Source organism: Scyliorhinus torazame, chromosome 11, assembly GCF_047496885.1.
Source record: "Scyliorhinus torazame isolate Kashiwa2021f chromosome 11, sScyTor2.1, whole genome shotgun sequence".
Taxonomy (NCBI): domain Eukaryota; kingdom Metazoa; phylum Chordata; class Chondrichthyes; order Carcharhiniformes; family Scyliorhinidae; genus Scyliorhinus; species Scyliorhinus torazame.
The window spans coordinates 176,454,043-176,471,482 of record NC_092717.1 but is presented as its reverse complement, the minus strand read 5'-3'; the positions used below and the strand labels follow the sequence as shown (position 1 = coordinate 176,471,482).

At 44.8% G+C, this 17,440-nt stretch overlaps 1 protein-coding gene across 5 annotated transcripts in view; it reads right to left on the bottom strand.

Moving 5' to 3' along the window:
• Nucleotides 1–17,440, bottom strand: part of ints8 (integrator complex subunit 8) — a 173,299-nt gene that overhangs the window by 87,168 nt on the left and 68,691 nt on the right. For all 5 annotated transcript variants that reach the window (XM_072468061.1, XM_072468062.1, XM_072468063.1 and 2 more), the window contains exons 8-10: nucleotides 12,692–12,799; nucleotides 9,994–10,149; nucleotides 8,289–8,389 (exon numbers count right to left, since the gene is read on the bottom strand). In XM_072468061.1, the coding sequence (XP_072324162.1) occupies nucleotides 8,289–8,389; nucleotides 9,994–10,149; nucleotides 12,692–12,799 (365 nt within the window). The remainder of the gene's footprint in view (nucleotides 1–8,288; nucleotides 8,390–9,993; nucleotides 10,150–12,691; nucleotides 12,800–17,440) is intronic.

Below are 17,440 nucleotides of genomic sequence, written 5' to 3'. Positions count from 1 at the left end.
TTGCTAATCTTTGAATATTCATTCTGCTTCTCAATTTCTGCTCACACCTTTTCTTTTTTTTAAAGAATATTTTATTGAAAATTTTTGGTCAACCATCACAGTACATTGTGTATCCTTTACACAACAATATAACAGTATAAATAACAATGACCTGCTTTATAAACAAAGAATAAATAATATATAACAAAAACAAAAACTGAAACTAAATGGCAACTGCCTTGTCTCAGATAAACACTCTCCAAAAATATGGTTTAACAATCCAATATACAATTATTTATAGCAACGACCTATACATATTATACATATATATTAATAACCCTGAGACTCCTTCTGGTTCCTCCCCCCCCCCCCCTCCCCCCTGGGCTGCTGCTGCTGCCTTCTTCTTTTCCATTCCCTCTATCTTTCTGTGAGGTATTCGACGAACGGTTGCCACCGCCTGGTGAACCCTTGAGCCGATCCCCTTAGGACGAACTTAATCCGTTCCAGCTTTATAAACCCTGCCATGTCATTTATCCAGGTCTCCACCCCCGGGGGCTTGGCTTCCTTCCACATCAACAGTATCCTGCGCCGGGCTACTAGGGAGGCAAAGGCCAAAACATCGGCCTCTCTCGCCTCCTGCACTCCCGGCTCTTGTGCAACCCCAAATATAGCCAACCCCCAGCTTGGTTCGACCTGGACCCCCACTACTTTCGAAAGCACCTTTGTCACCCCCACCCAGAACCCCTGTAGTGCCGGACATGACCAGAACATGTGGGTGTGATTCGCTGGGCTTCTCGAGCATCTCGCACACCTATCCTCTACCCCAAAAAATTTACTGAGCCGTGCTCCAGTCATATGCGCCCTGTGTAACACCTTAAATTGAATCAGGCTTAGCCTGGCACACGAGGACGATGAGTTTACCCTACTTAGGGCATCCGCCCACAGCCCCTCCTCAATCTCCTCCCCCAGCTCTTCTTCCCATTTCCCTTTCAGCTCATCTACCATAATCTCCCCCTCGTCCCTCATTTCCCTATATATATCTGACACCTTACCGTCCCCCACCCATGTCTTTGAGATTACTCTGTCCTGCACCTCATGCGTCGGGAGCTGCGGGAATTCCCTCACCTGCTGCCTCGCAAAAGCCCTCAGTTGCATATACCGGAATGCATTCCCTTGGGGCAACCCATATTTCTCGGTCAGCGCTCCCAGACTTGCGAACTTCCCATCCACAAACAGATCTTTCAGTTGCGTTACTCCTGCTCTTTGCCATATTCCAAATCCCCCATCCATTCTCCCCGGGGCAAACCTATGGTTGTTTCTTATCAGGGACCCCACCAAGGCTCCCGTCTTTCCCCTATGCCGTCTCCACTGTCCCCAAATTTTCAAAGTCGCCACCACCACCGGGCTTGTGGTGTATTTCTTCGGTGAGAACGGCAATGGGGCCGTCACCATAGCTTGTAGGCTAGTCCCCCTACAGGACGCCCTCTCCAATCTCTTCCACGCCACTCCCTCCTCTTCCCCCATCCACTTACTCACCATTGAGATATTGGCGGCCCAGTAGTACTCACTTAGGCTCGGTAGTGCCAGCCCCCCCCCTATCCCTACTACGCTGTAAGAATCCCTTCCTCACTCTCGGGGTCTTCCCGGCCCACACAAAACTCATGATACTCTTTTCGATCCTTTTGAAAAAAGCCTTCGTGATCACCACCGGGAGGCACTGAAACACAAAGAGGAATCTCGGGAGGACCACCATTTTAACTGCCTGCACCCTCCCGGCCAGTGACAGGGATACCATGTCCCATCTCTTGAAGTCCTCCTCCATTTGTTCCACCAATCGCGTTAAATTTAACCTATGCAATGTACCCCAATTCTTGGCTATCTGGATCCCCAAGTAATGAAAGTCCCTTGTTACCTTCCTCAGCGGAAAGTCCTCTATTTCTCTGCTCTGCTCCCCTGGATGCACCACAAACAACTCACTTTTCCCCATGTTCAGTTTATATCCTGAGAATTCTCCAAACTCCCGAAGTGTCCGCATTATCTCTGGCATCCCCTCCGCCGGGTTCGCTACATATAACAACAAATCATCCGCATACAGAGATACCCGGTGTTCTTCTCCTCCTCTAAGTACTCCCCTCCACTTCTTGGAACCCCTCAATGCTATTGCCAGGGGCTCAATCGCCAGTGCAAACAGTAATGGGGACAGAGGGCATCCCTGCCTTGTCCCTCTATGGAGCCGAAAGTATGCAGATCCCCGTCCATTCGTGACCACACTCGCCACTGGGGCCCTATACAACAGCTGCACCCATCCAACATACTCATCTCCAAAACCAAATCTCCTCAGCACCTCCCACAAATAATCCCACTCCACTCTATCAAATGCTTTCTCGGCATCCATCGCCACCACTATCTCCGCTTCCCCCTCTGGTGGGGGCATCATCATTACCCCTAGCAGCCTCCGTATATTCGTATTCAGCTGTCTCCCCTTCACAAACCCAGTTTCGTCCTCATGGACCACCCTCGGGACACAATCCTCTATCCTCATTGCCATTACCTTGGCCAGAATCTTAGCGTCTACATTTAGGAGGGAAATAGGTCTATAGGACCCGCTGTTTTTCCTTCTTTAGGAGAAGCGATATCGTTGCCTCAGACATAGTCGGGGGCAGCTGTCCCCTTTCCTTTGCCTCATTAAAGGTCCTCATCAGTAGCGGGGCGAGCAAGTCCACATATTTCCTGTAAAATTCAACTGGGAATCCATCCGGTCCCGGAGACTTCCCCGCCTGCATGCTCCTAATTCCTTTCACTACTTCCTCTATTTCAATCTGTGCTCCCAGTCCCACCCTTTCCTGCTCCTCCACCTTGGGAAATTCCAGCCGGTCCAGAAAGCCCATCATTCTCTCCCTCCCATCCGGGGGTTGAGCTTCGTATAATTTTTTATAAAATGCCTTGAACACTCCATTCACTCTCTCCGCTCCATCTCTCCTTCCTCATCCCTCACTCCCCCTATTTCCCTCGCTGCTCCCCTTTTCCTCAGTTGGTGGGCCAGCAACCTGCTCGCCTTCTCCCCATATTCGTACTGTACACCCTGTGCCTTCCTCCACTGTGCCTCTGCAGTACCCGTTGTCAGCAAGTCAAATTCTACGTGTAGCCTTTGCCTTTCCCTGTACAGTCCCTCCTCCGGTGCCTCCGCATATTGCCTGTCCACCCTCAGAAGTTCTTGCAGCAACCGCTCCCGTTCCCTACTCTCCTGCTTTCCTTTATGTGCCCTTATTGATATCAGCTCCCCTCTAACCACTGCCTTCAGCGCCTCCCAGACCACTCCCACCTGGACCTCCCCATTGTCATTGAGTTCCAAGTACTTTTCAATGCACCCCATCACCCTTAGACACACACCCTCATCTGCCATTAGTCCCATGTCCATTCTCCAGGGTGGGCGCCCTTCTGTTTCCTCCCCTATCTCTAAGTCCACCCAATGTGGAGCGTGATCCGAAATGGCAATAGCCGTATACTCCGTTCCCCTCACCTTCGGGATCAACGCCCTTCCCAAAACAAAAAAGTCTATTCGCGAATAGACTTTGTGGACATAGGAGAAAAACGAAAACTCCTTACTCCTAGGTCTGCTAAATCTCCACGGGTCTACACCTCCCATCTGCTCCATAAAATCTTTAAGTACCTTGGCTGCTGCCGGCCTCCTTCCAGTCCTGGACCTCGACCCGTCCAGCCCTAGTTCCAACACCGTATTGAAATCTCCCCTCATTACCAACTTTCCCACCTCTAGGTCCGGGATGCGTCCTAGCATACGCCTCATAAAATTGGCATCATCCCAGTTCGGGGCATATACGTTTACCAAAACCACCGTCTCCCCCTGTAGTTTGCCACTCACCATCACGTATCTGCCCCCGCTATCCGCCACTATAGTCTTTGCCTCAAACATTACCCGCTTCCCCACTAATATAGCCACCCCCCTGTTTTTCGCATCTAGCCCCAAATGGAACACCTGCCCCACCCAACCTTTGCGTAGTCTCACCTGGTCTATCAGTTTCAAGTGCGTTTCCTGTAACATAACCACGTCTGCCTTAAGTTTCTTAAGGTGTGCGAGTACCCGTGCCCTCTTTATCAGCCCGTTCAGCCCTCTCACGTTCCACGTGATCAGCCGGGTTGGGGGGCTTTTTAACCCCCCCCCCCTTGTCGATTAGCCATCCCCTTTTTCCAGCTCCTCACCCGGTTCCCACGCAGCTGTGTCCCCCATACCAGCTCCCCCCTCTCCCCAGCAGCAGCAGCCCAATAACTCCCCCCTCCCACCCCCCCCCCCCCCGCTAGATCCCCCACTAGCGTAGTTACACCCCCATGTTGCTCCCAGAAGTCAGCAAACTCTGGCCGACCTCGGCTTCCCCCCGTGACCTCGGCTCGCACCGTGCGATGCCCCCTCCTTCCTGCTTCCCTGTTCCCGCCATGATTATCATAGTGCGGAAACCGAGCCCGCGCTTCCCCCTTGGCCCCGCCCCCAATGGCCAACGCCCCATCTCTTCCACCTCCTTTCCTCCCCCCACCACCTCCTGTGGAAGAGAGAAAAGTTACCACATCGCAGGATTAATAACATAAAACTCCTCTTTCCCCCCTTCTTCGCCCCCCATACTCGCCCCACCACTTTGTTTCAAACGTTCTTTTTTTAAAATAACCCGCTCATTCCAATTTTTCTTCCACGATAAAAGTCCACGCCTCATCCGCCGTCTCAAAGTAGTGGTGTCTCCCTTGATATGTGACCCACAGTCTTGCCGGTTGCAGCATTCCGAATTTTATCTTCTTTTTGTGAAGCACCGCCTTGGCCCGATTAAAGCTCGCCCTCCTTCTCGCCACCTCCGCACTCCAGTCTTGGTATACGCGGATCACCGCGTTCTCCCACTTACTGCTCCGAGTTTTCTTTGCCCATCTAAGGACCATCTCTCTGTCCTTAAAACGGAGGAATCTCACCACTATGGCTCTCGGAATTTCTCCTGCTCTCGGTCCTCGCGCCATCACTCGGTATGCTCCCTCCACCTCCAGCGGACCCGCCGGGGCCTCCGCTCCCATTAACGAGTGCAGCATCGTGCTCACATATGCCCCGACGTCCGCTCCCTCCGCACCTTCAGGAAGACCAAGAATCCTTAGGTTGTTCCTCCTCGCGTTGTTCTCCTGCGCCTCCAGACTTTCCACACATCGTTTATGGTGTGCCTCGTGCATCTCCGTCTTCACCACCAGGCCCTGTATGTCGTCCTCATTCTCGGCAGCCTTTGCCTTCACGACCCGAAGCTCCCGCTCCTGGGTCTTTTCCTCCTCCTTTAGCCCTTCGATCGCCTGTAATATCGGGGCCAACAGCTCCTTCTTCATTTCCTTTTTGAGTACTTCCACGCAGCGTTTCAAAAACTCGTGTTGTTCAGGGCCCCATATTAAACTGCCACTTTCCGACGCCATCTTGTTTTTTGCTTGCCTTCCTTGCCGCTGCTCTAAAGGATCCACCGCAATCCGGCCACCTTCCTCTCCTTTTTCCATCCGTATCCAGGGGGGATTCCCTTCTGGTTCACCGCACAGTACTTTTAGCCGTTAAAATTGCCGTTGGGGCTCTTATTAAGAGCCCAAAAGTCCGTTACACCGGGAGCTGCCGAAACGTGCGACTCAGCTGGTCATCGCCGCACCCGGAAGTCCTGCTCACACCTTTTCATTGTCTGTGCACACATGCAATCTGAAAATAGTAGAAATGACATTGCTTGTGTGCATCGGGTTTAAAAGAAGCAGTGAGATCACAAGTAAGCTCAATGGCTCAGCCTCTTACTCAAAAGGTTGAGGATTCAAGCTTCATTCCAGAAACGAGCACAACAATCTAGGCTGACACTGCAGAGCTTGCTTTGCTGCTTAATTTGCCATCTCTGGATGAGATGTTAAACTGAGACCTTGCCTGCTCTCTCAGGTGAATGTAAAAAAAAATCCAAGGACAATAGAAAAGTAGCGAGGAGTTCCCTGATGCCTTGGGCATCATTTATCCTTCAAACCAACATCACTCATAAAGGTGATGATCTGGTCATCAAAATCTTGATACTTGTGGGACATTGCTGTGCTCAAGTTGGTTACAGTGTTTTCGACATTACCAGTGACTACACTTCAAAAGTACCTCATTGGCTATGAAGTGTTTGGTGAAGTCCTGAGCTCATGAAGGGCCGCGCAAATTCGTGAAGCGTTCCATATTTTTTGGGGCAGCACGGTAGCATTGTGGATAGCACAATTGCTTCACAGCTCCAGGGTCCCGGGTTCGATTCCAGCTTGGGTCACTGTCTGTGCAGAGTCTGCACATCCTCCCAGTGTGTGCGTGGGTTTCCTCCGGGTGCTCCGGTTTCCTCCCACAGTCCAAAGATGTGCAGGTTAGGTGGATTGGCCATGATAAATTGCCCTTAGTGTCCAAAATTGCCCTTAGTGTTGGGTGGGATTACTGGGTTGTGGTGATAGGGTGGAGGTGTTGACCTTGGGTGGGGTGCTCTTTCCAGGAGCCAGTGCAGACTCGATGGGCCGAGTGGCCTCCTTCTGCACTGTAAACTCTATGATAATCTTTATATACACGTAACAGTGAAAAATAGTGAATGGAAGACAGGGGTAGTGATAAAGCTTTGGGAATGGAACAGGTTTCAAGTTAAAAGACATAACATTTGCTAACCTGTCCAGTTACTATGCTGCACTGAGAGAATTTGGTGTGAGTGAAAAACTGGTGCAAGAATGGAAGTAAATGGGATCTACTCTGAAGAAGATGCCCAAGACCGAGTGCGCCATGAGAACAGGGATCAGGCCTGATCTTACATAGGAACATGAGATGCAGGAGCAGAAACAGTCCTTCCAGTTGCTCCACCATTCAATAAGATCATGACTGATCTGGAGAAACGTGTATCAGAATGGGTCCTTGAAAATTGTCAGCATGGTTACATCGACGCGTAAGTGGGTCAAATCAAACCTAGAGTCCAACAAAGATTACAGAACAACAGCTAGCTGGTGTAGTTACCACATGGAATAAAAGGGTTTAGAGAGGCAGATACCCAAGATCGCTCAGAGACTACCAAAAGACCTTGATGCCAAAATTACCAATTTCCAGCAATTCAGTATTTATTGGCAAAAGCACAAGTACCCATCATGTCACATTGGCAATTTGAATGAAACATCACTGAATTTCAATATATGCTGCAAAGCTTCAAAAACCATTCCAGTGAAATCCACATGACATGTTCACTAGTCTGTATGATTGACCAAATTAAATTAATGCCTATGTCATTTTCAAATGTAAAATCATGCAAAAAGTCAAGTTCCTTGCAGGAGTTATCGTGCATGTCCATGACAACTAGTGGATGGATGAGGATGGAGTGACGTTGTGGATCGATGTGTGGAAAAGACATCTCAATCGCCTACGCAAAGAACACAGCTTATTAGTGTGGGCATGTACAGAGCGGCACGGTAGCACAGTGGTTAGCACTGTTGCTTCACAGCTTCAGGGTCCCAGGCTCGATTCCCGGATTGGATCAGTGTGTGTGTGTGTGTGTGTGTGTGTGTGTGTGTGTGTGTGCGTGGAGTCTGCACGTTCTCCCAGTGTCTGCGTGGGTTTCCCCCGGGGTGCTCCGGTTTCCTCCCACAAGTCCCGAAAGACGTGCTGTTAGGTGAATTGGATATTCTGAATTCTCGCTCTGTGTACCCGATTAGGCGCTGGAATGAGGCGACTAGGGGCTTTTCACAGTAACTTCAGTGCAGTGTTAATGTAAACCTACTTGTGACAATAAAGATTATTATTATATTATTATTATGATGTCACAGACAAAGTGATTGGAAAACCCTTTGTGCGAGATGCCAAAGACAATGAATTTGACGGTTTTAAAATCTTTGATTGTGGTTATAAAACGAGTCACTGATTTAATTTGAATAACCCCCCCCCAACATTTCCAAATGGCAACCACTTAGAGCACATTTTATACCCAGCATATAGGTTGACTGTTGTTCTGGAAGGATTTTGAGGTTTCAAAAGATTGACTTATACATTGCATTCTAGGGTAGCCTAAATTGGTAGCCTTTCTGAGACAGGGCTTGAGGGCTTTGCTTGACGTTGGGTAAGTACCATAACTTGCCTGAACATTCGATAGCAGCACTGGGAGAAAATGGGCATTCAGTTTCCCAGCACTAATGCTTATCAACATAAAAGACAAGCTGACTCTTTCACTCCTGTCTTCTACCCTGTTCACATAACTAATTGCTATTGTAAAACCCAACATCAGTAACCTTTCCAAATACCGACCACACAGATTTCTTACCCACTTTGAGCCATTTGGTAAAGCTCCCTCAGAACAGAATGCCTGAAGTGCGACAGCAAACTTAAGGTTCTGTTATCTTCAAGAAAAATATCAATCATTCCCTGTAAAAGTTGGAGAAGAATGATTCAGCATATACCACTCACTGTTCAGTACATTACACCTGTATAATTCACAAAATAATTTGTATTCTGCCCAGCTTCAGTCATTATTGCTTTAGAAATTGGTTTGAGTGGAGCAAGAAAAAAAAAAACCTGGGAAAACAACCAAAGTTAAGGAAGGAAAAATTACAAAAATATATTAGTGAACCCATAAGAAAGAACTTAAAAACCAAATGATTCACAGCTCATAAAGGTGGAGTGTAAGACTTGATTTTGGGCAGCTCCATACAATACATGGGGATGAGCCACAAAAAAAAAAAGGGACATTAATTAGACAATCCATAGGACAGATGAGATTGGAAACAGAAAAATCTTGACATGGTTGATGTTTCTCTAATAATCAATTAGGGCACATTGCTAGGCAGAACAAAGCTTTACCTTGCAAGCAACCATGCTATTTTAAACACGAACATGCTTGACACAGAGGTTTAAATTGGGAAAGTGTCCTAAATTCTCAACATTAACACTTTTCGTTTGGGCAGCACGGTGGCGCAGTGGTTAGCACTGCTGCCTCACGTGCCGAGGTCCCGGGTTCGATCCCAGTTCTGGGTCACTGTCCATGTGGAGTTTACACATTCTCCCCGTGTTTGCGTGGGTTTTGCCCCCCACAACCCAAAAATGTGCAGGATAGGTGGATTGGCTATGCTAAATTGCCCCTTAATTGGAAAAAATGAATTGGGTACTCTAATTTTTTTTTAAAAAATGAACACCTTTCATTTGACGAGCACAAAGTTCACTGGATTGCTGGAGATAGTCATTTGAGTAAACAAAAGGTCCAATAAAAACAAAATCAGTATGCCATGAAACTTGACATAGTGAGTGCAGGGAACCAGATATATCGCCCATTCATTATTGAAAGTGAAGTTGCAAAACAGCCTATCTACTCATCCAAATCTCCAGTAACTGCAGAGACAACTTTGTGTAACCACACGACATATATAAAACAAATAGTGTTTCAGCAATGAATAATGTGGACCAATGCATCATCCAATTTCATAATTATACCTAACAATTAGCAAATTATGAAATAAAAACAATCCACAATTCCACATGGATGAAGGAAACATGATTTTACACTAGATCCCAATCATCGTTCAGTGAAATTATTTTGTTTTAAAAATTAAGTTTTCTCTCTTTCATTTAAAAATGATAAGTAAATACTTCAATGCGCTCATTTGATTCCAAAAGTTCTTTTGGAGTGAAAACTCTAAAATGTTGATGCAATATGAAATCCAGTGTTACTTCAGACCCCAAAATTATGTTTCATGATTTAGTCAAGAACTGGGCTGTCATTTACTTCGAAGGAACTTTATAAAAATAAATGTATTATGCCATATCCATACCATTCTTCTTTACATTAGCACATGCCACTGTTACGTTGGTTCCATGTGGGAAGTCATAAAGAGCATTCAAGCACTTAAATAGCATTCGTTTTACATCAGTATTTCAGAAGAAAATTTAGTGTGCTATTATGGAAAGGAAAATGCCATATTGCAGTGGAGTGAGAAATCCTTCAATGAACATTTATTGTTAAAGCGCTACTATACCTGATAGTTACTGGATCGAATGCAGTGATGAACCCGGCCGTATGTTGTCAACTGTAGTTCACTTGTATCAGATGGGGTCGTGAGCACTGCACAAGCCTGGCAGTAACCATCTAATCTCCTCCGGTCAATTCGACAGTGAACAGGGTCAGGTCCAATCTATGCAGAGTTTTAAAATACTTGAGACAACTTAAAAGCAAACAAAGCAGTATTACTTTATTTTAAAAACACAATTCTGTAGGTAATTTATTTTGTGTGATCTAATTCAACCGTCAAAGCTTCTCTCCCATCACACTCTCCCCTCAAGTCTGTGTTGCTCTTCCCTGGAGTCCAATCCACAAATAGCACACACAAGCTCAATCAGTATTGTACCCTATTGACTTGCTTTTCTTTCTGTTCCTTCTGGCAGAGGTTCCAAAAGGGACCAAAGTACTCATCTCTTAGGGTCTAGAGATGATCAGGATATTCACTTGGGTTTCTTATTTGACAGGGCACAGCCCTAATGCTACAATAAACAGTGCTTTCTAGCACAAACAGTTTCAAATATAAATGAATTAAGAAAAGGCCTCAATTTTGAGTTAATAGCTTTTGCCATCATTACTTCTCTGAAACTGACAGCAACTTCTGGAGTCTGCACACTTGCAAAGCCAGGAGTGGCTGTTGTGTTTCTACTCATCGTCAGGAGGGCATTGTTTCTTTTTCTTTTTTTAAATTTAAAGTACCCAATTATATTTTTCCAATTAAAGGGTAATTTAGCATGGCCAATCCACCTACCCTGCACATCTTTGGGTTGTGGAAGTGAGACCCACGCAGACACGGGGAGAATGTACAAACTCCACATGGACAGTGACCCGGGCTTGACCGGACTCGGGACCGAACCTGGGGCCAGGACCGAACCCGGGTCCTCGTGACGCGAAGCGGCAGTGCTAACCACTACGCCACTGTGACGCCCTCAGAAGGGCATTGTTGAGGTCCCCCAGATCTCGGTCAGTTTTGGGTATGGTAGCGTAGTACTTATATTAGAATCTACAATTATAGAATACCTGCATTACCGAAGGAGGCCATTTGGCCAATTGAGTTGGCACTGACTCGCTGAAAGAGCACCCCACTCAGGCCCACTTCCCCGCCTCATCCCCACCTAACCTTTGTACACTAAGGGCCAATTTAGCATGGCCACTCAATCTAACCTGCACGTCTTCAGACAGTGGGAGGAAAACAGAGCACTCAGGAGGATATGCAGATATCCACACAGTTATCCAAGGTCAAAATCAAACCCGAGATCCTGACGCTGTTATTGGGCGAGTAATCAGCAGCCGGGGAATTTAAATGTAATTTATTAATTGAATCTGGAATGAAATGGTATCAGTAACAGTGATCATAAAAATACTGGAACATTGTAAAACCCATCTGACTCACTGATGTTCTTTAGGAAATGAAATCTGCCTTTTGCGGTGTAACATGGGATGGGTAATAAAGGCTGGCCTTGCCATCGATGCTTACATCCAGTCAATGAATAATAAAAAATCAAACATCATTAAACTGCTGAGAACTGCCACTCTTAGACTCAATGTAGAAAGACTCACTGTAGAAACCCTTGAAAGGGGTTTATTGAAAAACCTTGTTGAATGATGTGTAACTTGTTTTTTAAATACTGTACTTAATTCATAATTACTGCTAAATATGGTGGCGTAATGGTTCGCATTGCTGTCTCATGGTCACCGGAGGCCCCGGTTCGATCCCGGCCCGGGTCACTGTCCATGTGGAGTTTGCACATTCTCCCAGTGTCTGCGTGGGTCTCACCCCCACAACCGAAAGATGTACAGGGTATGTGGATTGGCCATGCCAAATTGCCCCTTAATTGGACAAATGAATTGGGTACTCTAAATTTATTTTTTAAAATAGTTACTGCTAAACATCCTCACTGGCACTGAAAGATTCATTTTATATTTGTTGAATGCCTAATTTCTCCTTTATGAGAAATTAAACATTTAAATAGGAAAATTTTATCTTCTATCTTAATTCCATGAATTCATGTGCATGTCTTAATCTATAATGTAAAAATCAAAAAGGGATTCAGTGTTTTTTACTTCCTGGTGTACTGTCTGTGAGAATGTTTCAATAAAACTTGCTGCTTACGCTGCTTGATGACATCACTGCTGCTGAACGTCTGAAGGCCACCTTGACTTGGTGCAATAAATAGACTAATTTCAGGAAAGGGGATGTCTACACCATAGAGATCTCTAAATCTTTGTGAGCAGCTTTCTTCAAGGCTGGCGGTTAATGCTATTGCTTCACAATTTACTGCAAAATCCAGCCCATTGAGAATTCAGTTAAAAAGTGCTAGCACTTACAGTTATTTAATGGTTCAGTTAGTTAGGATAATGAATGGCTCAGCAATATAAACTGGGAAGAGCCTTGGATCAATTCCTAGTCTGTGTCGCACGCGCTTGTCTCAGCTAGGGGACTTCCACAGTAACTTCATTGCAGTGTACTTGTTACACTAATAAATATTATTATTATTAAAGGTTCCTTGTCCAAATGGAAATACATTTTTGGTAGTATATGATCAGAATTAGCTTTTATGGTCTTCTGCAGTCAAACAGCCTCTTTCACACTAATGTCATGGTTCACAGCTATGAATAACATACTGGAGATAGCACCAGTTGTACAGTCATACTTGCCAGAGGTATCTTGCAAGTACCTTTGAGAGCAGCTCACTAGTTTTGAATAAATGTTCCTTTGCTTTTTCATAGGCAGAGGGGGTTGAAGAGCCTTGACTGAAGAATACTGTGCCCAGATCGTAACAAACCTACAATCAAATTAATTGATGGCAAATTTAAGCATTCTTTGCAATACAGTTTTAAAGAAAACATACATCTTTGATTTACATATCAGTATAAGCATTTTCAGACAGTGTGGAATAAAACAGGCAAATTAAATTTGCATTTGAAAATCATCACAGAATCCACCACCAATATATAAGGCAAGGTACAAATGTTACCTAGAAGCCATTATAGTTGATTTTTTTCTAATTAGTACATTATAATGTATGCAAAGTAAATATCCTTGATGTGGAGGACTTTTGCCTGTTGGTTACTCATTTACTAGTTGGTACTAAATTGATCAGAGGTCCACGGTTGATGATTACAGTAATGAAGTAAATGTAACAATACATTCCACATTTGTAGTTTGCTAACTGGAATACATGTTGGTTGAAAAACGTAACCAGATTGAGTAGAATTGGTCACATGTTACCAAGCAGTATACTTGCAAATATATAATTCAGAAATAACTTTGTTTAGTTGCCACATATCTCAATGGTCAATTCTACACTTTAGCAAACTTCAAACAAATTATTGTTGGGGGGAGAGCTAATGGAAAAGCAAACTACAGTGGATGCTAGAAATTCTCAACAAAAACATTATTTTTATTTGTGGTACATTTTTTATTTGTTTTTATTTCAGAAAGCAGCAATTCTAGTTGTCCATTGGTTAACAAGTTACCCAAATGTAAACAAACGTACAATGAAAGTGTGGATAGATGAGAGTAGGGTGGACGTTTGTGTGAAGCATAAAGTTTGGGATGGACCCGTTGGGCCGAAAAGCCTGTTTCTGTGCTGTAAATACTTTGCAAAATGTGCAGTGTGGGAGGTTACGAGAGAGGAAATTCAAGGGTAAGGAAGAAGTGAAAGACTACAGAAGACATGGTGGGCAACAGAAAACCATTCTACGGGCACATGCTTTTTGGACGGTAGTGGTGTGGGGCTCCAGGGAGACACTGCAGTGAGCTTTTGCTGGAGTGGGAGGAAAATGACAGAGATACTAAATGGGGGCTGGAAGGTAAGGCGAGATTTGAAGAAGTTTGCAGAGACTGTGATTTGTGCGGAGATTGTGATTTGTGGGGAGTTAGTGTGGAAGCATTTTCTCTGACTTGGGTTGAACAGGTTAAAGGTCTCACGTCTAGAGATACTGGGAGGAGTGAAGAAGTGACAGACACTCAAAAGTGTAATATTTTGAAGTCTGTTGAGGATGTTTGGGCTAGAAGTTGGCAACAACATACCAGATGGAACATTGGATTTGGGAGCAAAGGTAGGCCATTTGAACTGCTCCAGCATTCAATAAAATCATGGCTGAACGGATTGTGGTCTCAACTCCACTTTCCTGTCTCCCCCATACATCTTGACTCCTTTGTCGATCAAAAATCTAGCTCAGCCTTAAATAAATTTAATAACAGAGCTCCCACTACTTTCTGGGGAGAGATAATTCCACATACGAGCTACCCTCAGAGAAACAATTTTTCCTAATCTCGGTTTTAAAAGGCAGACCTCTTATTCTTAATCTATGTCTCCTAGTTTTAGTCTCCCTCTCAAGAGGGAGCATTCTCTGGGTATTCACCCTGTCAGATCCCCTCAGGATTTTATATGTTTCAATAAGATTATCTCTCATTCTTCTAAACTTTATTGGATATAAACCCAACCTGCTAAAACGTTCTTCATATGTTAATCCCTACATCAGAGGAATGAGGCCAGTGAGCCTTCTTTGAACTGCTACTAATGTAATTATATCCTCTCAACTAAGGAGACCAGGCGTATACACAGTACTCCAGATGTGGTCTCACCATGGTCCTGTGCAGCTGCAGTTAACATTTTGATTGGTTCCCTGATCACTTGCTGGACCTACATTCTAACTTGTCATGATTGCTGAAAAATACATTTTGCCAAAACTTTTCATCTTGCATTTATCAGGTCAATCACAAGAATACCAACGTCAGGGGAAACAACAATTTTATACTGTATGAGAAGAAAGTGCTGATTGATTGGCAAGTGGACTCTGATCGGTAGAGCTGTTGAGATGGAGAATGCACCAGTTAATGGTGACTGACAGTTAACTGCTAAGCGCTGTTTGAAAAAATAACATTTAAAATTGGCATTCTTGTGAGTGTCTTGAGGAGTGCAAGACAAAAAGCTTCGAAAAAATGTTTTTTCTCAGCAATATTAAAATTCTGTACTACCAAATGACTATTGTTTGGAATTCATGTGCCAGGACCTGCAGATTCCTCTGTAATCAGAGTTATGCAATCTTTCTCCATTTTAATAATACTGCTTTCCTATTGACAACATTACCAGAATGTTGCCTGGTATGGAGGGCATTAGCTATGAGGAGCGATTGAATAAACTCGGTTTGTTCTCACTGGTGTGCCTCAGGGATCGGTGCTGGGTCCACTGTTATTTGTGATTTATATTAATGATTTGGATGAGAATTTAGGAGGCATGGTTAGTAAGTTTGCAGATGACACCAAGATTGGTGGCACAGTGGATAGTGAAGAAGGTTATCTAGGATTGCAACGGGATCTTGATCAATTAGGCCAGTGGGCCGACGAATGGCAGATGGAGTTTAATTTAGATAAATGTGAGGTGATGCATTTTGGCAGATCGAATCAGGCCAGGACCTACTCAGTTAATGGTATGGCGTTGGGGAGAGTTATAGAACAAAGAGATCTAGGAGTACAGGTTCATAGCTCCTTGAAGGTGGAGTCGCAGGTGGACAGGGTGGTGAAGAAGGCATTCGGCATGCTTGGTTTCATTGGTCAGAACATTGAATATAGGAGTTGGGACGTCTTGTTGAAGTTGTACAAGACATTGGTACGGCCACACTTGGAATACTGTGTGCAGTTCTGGTCACCCTATTATAGAAAGGATATTATTAAACTAGAAAGAGTGCAGAAAAGATTTACTAGGATGTTGCCGGGACTTGATGGTTTGAGTTATAAGGAGAGGCTGGATAGACTGGGACTTTTTTCCCTGGAGCGTAGGAGGCTTAGGGGTGATCTTATAGAGGTCTATAAAATAATGAGGGGCATAGATAAGGTAGATAGTCAACATCTTTTCCCAAAGGTAGGGGAGTCTAAAACTAGAGGGCATAGGTTTAAGGTGAGAGGGGAGAGATTCAGAAGGGCCCAGAGGGGCAATTTCTTCACTCAGAGGGTAGTGAGTGTCTGGAATGGGCTGCCAGAGGTAGTAGTAGAAGCGGGTACAATTGTGTCTTTCAAAAAGCATTTAGATGGTTACATGGGTAAGATGGGTATAGAGGGTTATGGGCCAAGTGCGGGCAACTGGGACTAGCTTAATGGTAAAAACTGGGCGGCATGGACTGGTTGGGCCGAAGGGCCTGTTTCCATGCTGTAAACTTCTATGATTCTATGATTCTATGAACGAAGGAGGTTGAGGGGAGACCTGATAAGAGGTATACAAAATTATGAGGGGCATAGACAGAGTGGATAGTCAGAGGCTTTTCCCCAGGGTAGAGGGGTCAATTACTAGGGGGCATAGGTTTAAGGTGAGAGGGGCAAGGTTTAGAGTAGATGTACGAGGCAAGTTTTTTACGCAGAGGGTAGTGGGTGCCTGGAACTCGCTACCGGAGGAGGTAGTGGAAGCAGGGATGATAGGGACATTTAAGGGGCATCTTGACAAATATATGAATAGGATGGGAATAGAAGGATACGGACCCAGGAAGTGTAGAAGATTGTAGTTTAGTCGGGCAGCATGGTCGGCACGGGCTTGGAGGGCCGAAGGGCTTGTTCCTGTGCTGTACATTTCTTTGTTGACTTAACCTATCTATATCCCAGGCAGACTCTACCTCCTTGTGACAACATACTTTCCCAACTATCTTAGTGTCATCAGCAAAATTAGCTGCCATACATTAAAGTAATTGATATAGATTGTAAATAGTGAGGCCCAGCAATGGTCCCTGTGACAATCTACTAGTTACAGCTTACCAACCTAAAAAATACTAATTTTTCCTTACTGTTTCCTGTTAGCTAACCAATCCTCTTTCTATGCTAATAATTTTATTCCCTACACCATGAGCTCTTATTTTGGGTGATAAACTTTGATGTGGCACATCAAATGCCCTTTGGAAATCCAGGTACACATCTACAATTCCCTTTTATCTACTTTGTTTGTTACTTCCTCAAAAATCTCAAATAAATAAATTAATCACGATTTCTCTTGTACAAGAGAAATTGAAACTACGTGCTCATATTATGATATTCTAAGCATACTGCTGCAACGTCCTCGGCATGTTCGCACAGTGGTTAGCACTGCTGTCTCAGTGTCAGGGACCCGGGTTCAATTCCGGCTTTGGATGACTGCCTGTGTGGAGTTTACACGTTTCCCCCGTGGCTGCGTGGGTTTCCTCTGGGTGCTCCAGTTTCCTCCAACAGTCCTAAGATATGCAGGTTAGGCGGAGTTACGGGGATAGGGTAGGGGTGTTGGCCTAGATGGGGTGTTCATTCAGAGGGTTGGTGCAGGTTCGATAAGCCAAATAGCTCCCTTCTGCGCTGTAGGGATTCTATGATCAATAATGGATTCTAACAGTTCTCCTATGACATATTAGGCTAACTGAGCAATAGTTTCCTTCTTTCGGTTTCCCTCCTTTCTTGAATAAAAGTG